This window comes from Netta rufina, assembly GCF_964035555.1.
Source record: "Netta rufina genome assembly, chromosome: 1".
Lineage (NCBI taxonomy): Eukaryota > Metazoa > Chordata > Aves > Anseriformes > Anatidae > Netta > Netta rufina.
The window spans coordinates 5,401,632-5,405,273 of NC_140123.1; the positions used below are offsets into that span (position 1 = coordinate 5,401,632).

General features: G+C 35.1%; 1 protein-coding gene across 1 annotated transcript; it reads right to left on the reverse strand.

The window, feature by feature from the left end:
* Positions 1–1,260: 1,260 nt before the first annotated feature.
* On the reverse strand, positions 1,261–2,196 carry LOC311221874 (taste receptor type 2 member 40-like; the record flags this gene model as incomplete). Its single annotated transcript, XM_084305859.1, has 1 exon — positions 1,261–2,196. The coding sequence occupies one exon, from the start codon at positions 2,194–2,196 to the stop codon at positions 1,261–1,263; it is 936 nt and encodes a 311-aa protein (XP_084161985.1).
* Positions 2,197–3,642: the final 1,446 nt, after the last annotated feature.

The following is a 3,642-nucleotide window of genomic DNA, read 5'->3' on the forward strand; positions in this document are numbered from 1 at the left end:
ATTTCTATTAACATATACTACTTTGTCAACAATATTTTAAAATATTAGTTTAAAGCATTGTATTCACCATTTATCTGGTAATTTTAAATAGTGATTTCAAATCATTTTATAAATATATTAATCCTATTTTTCAAACACTGAAGCTGAAACACTCCAAGACTAAGTGAATCACCCTCTTCATTAATTTTACAGATTGGACTGAAACTCTCACCATAGTGATTTATAATCTAGCATTATCCAAATTTCTGCAGAGTAGATAAACAGCTTAAAAACATCTGAGCTGAGAACCTCAGAGTAGAATCATCTAGCACATTATTTGATAAAACATGACAGGATTTGTTGAAGAACATATTTCATCAACCACATGTGAAACTTCATAGAAGCATAAAGTATTAAAAGAAAAGAGCCTTAGAAACAACTCACACCTACTCAGAACAACAGCAAATCATGTAAAAAGGCAGATTTGTATTCAGAATAGTCAACTCAACAAGAAAGAGACTTTCTGCAGTGGACAGGTGGATCCACATGCTTACATCCAATTATATTGTAATCACCAACTTACTAAAAAACGTTTAAGAAACAAAAAATAAACAAACTGATATAAAGTATGCTTTGAACAAAAGAAAGTTTTAAAGGAAGATTTAACTGTTAAGTTGCTATGTATATACTAGAATTCTAACACAAACCTCATTCAAAATATAATTACAATTACATTAATTAGTTATATGTCACCTTATCTTAATTTTCCCCCAGGTTATCTTCTAACTAGTTTTGCATGCTTAGAAGCATATTCTGTTAAGTCTTGTGCAGTATGTGTTTCAGCCAATTTTAAGCTTCTTGGGTGAAAAATTCTTTAGATGAGAACTGATATTTGTGAGTTCTGTATCTTTTGTCTCTGTTTTAGTCCCACTTTCTTTCATTCAAATGTATCATAAATTCAGCAGTCTTAAACAGTGAATATGAAATCACATCTTGTACTTGATTTGGTATTTAAGTGTATTGTTTCCTTTCACTGCATTCTTGTTCTTCCTCTTTATTAAATCAGATTGTGAGAGAGCAAGAGTGGTATATTAAAAAATAAAAAGCAAAAGTTAAAAATGCATATTATTTCAGATGTTATGAAATGTTAAGGAGATTTAGTCACAGAAATCCCTGAGAGACTACAACATTTGATAAAGAGCAAAGATGTTGAAACAATAAATTCATAAAATCTTTCCTCTGGATGTATAACTTGAGAGTTTTAAAACTTCAGTATAAGTCTTAGGGAGTCACACTTTCCAAATGACATTTAAAATGCTGGCAAAGCATCCTGAATGCCAGTTTCAGCTTTGAATTGACTATGATCAGGATAACAGAGTGTATTGAAGGATATGCTCCAGCTACTACTAAAGATACTGCAACCTTCACAGCATCTTGACTTTGAGAAGTTGACAGTGTCAAAAGAATTTGAGCTGCAAAACTGGAAAGATATAGGATCAGGAAAGAAATAATAGATTTAATGACAGTTAGGTGAACATCTATCAAAGGATCCCTGAATCTATCTACATAGCATTGCATGTTCTTGGTGTGTTTGCACAGAGAAATAATTAATAGGGCTGAGGTTACCACAGATAGTACCAGAGGAAAAAAGCAACCAGCAAAGTAAAGAAGAAGAATGTACGGATGTGAACTGTCCCAGTCACTGATGTGTACTGTGCTATTCTCTCTACAGTTCCCGGTTGAGCTGCAGAGGTACGTGCTGGGTGTAGTCCATAAGAAAGGAAGAGAAGTCACAGAAGAGACCACCAGTGATCCTAGAAGCAGCTGTGGAACCATCCCAGTTATTCTGAGCTTGATTTGCAGGAACAACCATTGGTTGACATTGATTATTTTAGCACAGTAGAGGACATAGAGCCAGGTACTGAACCACAAACTGGCATGGTTTACAAACATCCATACAGCACCAAAAGCTTTGTACACAGAAGCCAACTTGAAAACATCCGTAAAATAGAGACTGTGAATGTACATCATTACTGTCACCTGCAAGATAAATCTTGATGTACTCAGGAAGATCAGAATCATATCAGCAGCAGAGATTTTTTTGCTTTTGATCCAGTTAATGCTATTGACAGCTGTAATAAATCCATTTCCCATAAATCCAACAACAACTTCAATAGCTACAATACACATTGAAATGATGAGAACTGGAGGCAACATCTTGCTGCTTTGGTCACCTCTGCCTGATTACCTTGTGAAGCTGTGCAAAAGATGAACAGATCAGACAGTATATGACTAGCCCTAGCCCCAGTCTGCTCGCCTTATATCAAGGAACAAGACATCTGGAAATGATAGTATGTTTGTTGGTGCTGTTTCTGAGTTTGCAAATCAGAGAAGGATTTAATAATTAATTCTAAATTTTTACATGCATAAGATTTGCCTACGTTTTTCATTAGGGATGTGGAATTGTCAGGTGTATTAACTGCCCTATCTTTTATCCAATTATTTATATTCCCACCTGGAGTGACAGAAGGCTCTGGCTCTGTGATTATGACTGTACCTGACAATGTGGAAGAAGTTGTATCAAGCAACCCAACACGGCCAGCAGCATGTCAGGAGATAACAAGAGGTTTTATATTATATCTATTATCTTTCATATTGTTTTGAAACTCTGTCAAGTATGACCACACTAGTTAATCACCACCATTTTAACTGTGAAGATTGTACAGCCTTGTCCTATTTTGGGGGAGTACCCCAGACAAACAAGCTACCTTATTGTTATTATTTATTGCTTCATACAGTTACCCACTTCTGATGTGTTCATGTAAATGGTCACTTCTATGACCATCTCTTGTAATGGTCACATATATGGGATCAAAAGATGACAGTGACTGGTTGTATAATGAGGAAACTTATGACAGCAGGATAGTGAAGCAGAGCAGTACATCAAGCAGAACACTGTTAAAGTCCCCAGCTAGTTTCACTGTCATGACCTCTATCCTACCTGTGTTTCACAGGGAAGTTTCTCTATACAGGAGATCTTGACCTCTTTTTCTTTATGGAATGAAAGTCTGTCATCCGTCTGCATATGTGTGCCCTCTTTGGCTAGCTGCTGCAATTAGTCCATGAGGATTGGAGGGGAAGTGGTGGTGGTATTAAAGCCCACAGTGCATTATTGCTAACTTAAAAAGAAATATGTCTAGATTTATGAAACAATTTATCCTCATTTTCTCAGCCACAATCCCATTAATTCAATCTATGAATGTAATATTGGTGCATTAATGTTGTAAATATATTTTTTTTTTCATTAGAGAAATATGAAACAACGCATGAATACTTTGACATCATGGAAGGAAACAAAATCATTTGGCTACTGAAAAGTACTTTACTTAGGCAGTAAAGTTTTTATGATTTTTTTTTGTGGAAGGTTGACATATACTTCTGGAGTCCATTTCTCAGTGGAGTAAGATGACTCAAAGTGAAAGGCAGACCAAACTTCTCAATGTGATAAAACCTGCCAATTGGATGTACTATTTACCATTATATCCTGTCTTCATCCTAGGATGTACATGTGTAGCCTATATATATGTATATATATATATATATATACACAACCATATCCTAGCTTTTGTAGAGTTGTCCAGCAGTGGAATAGTTAACTTAAAT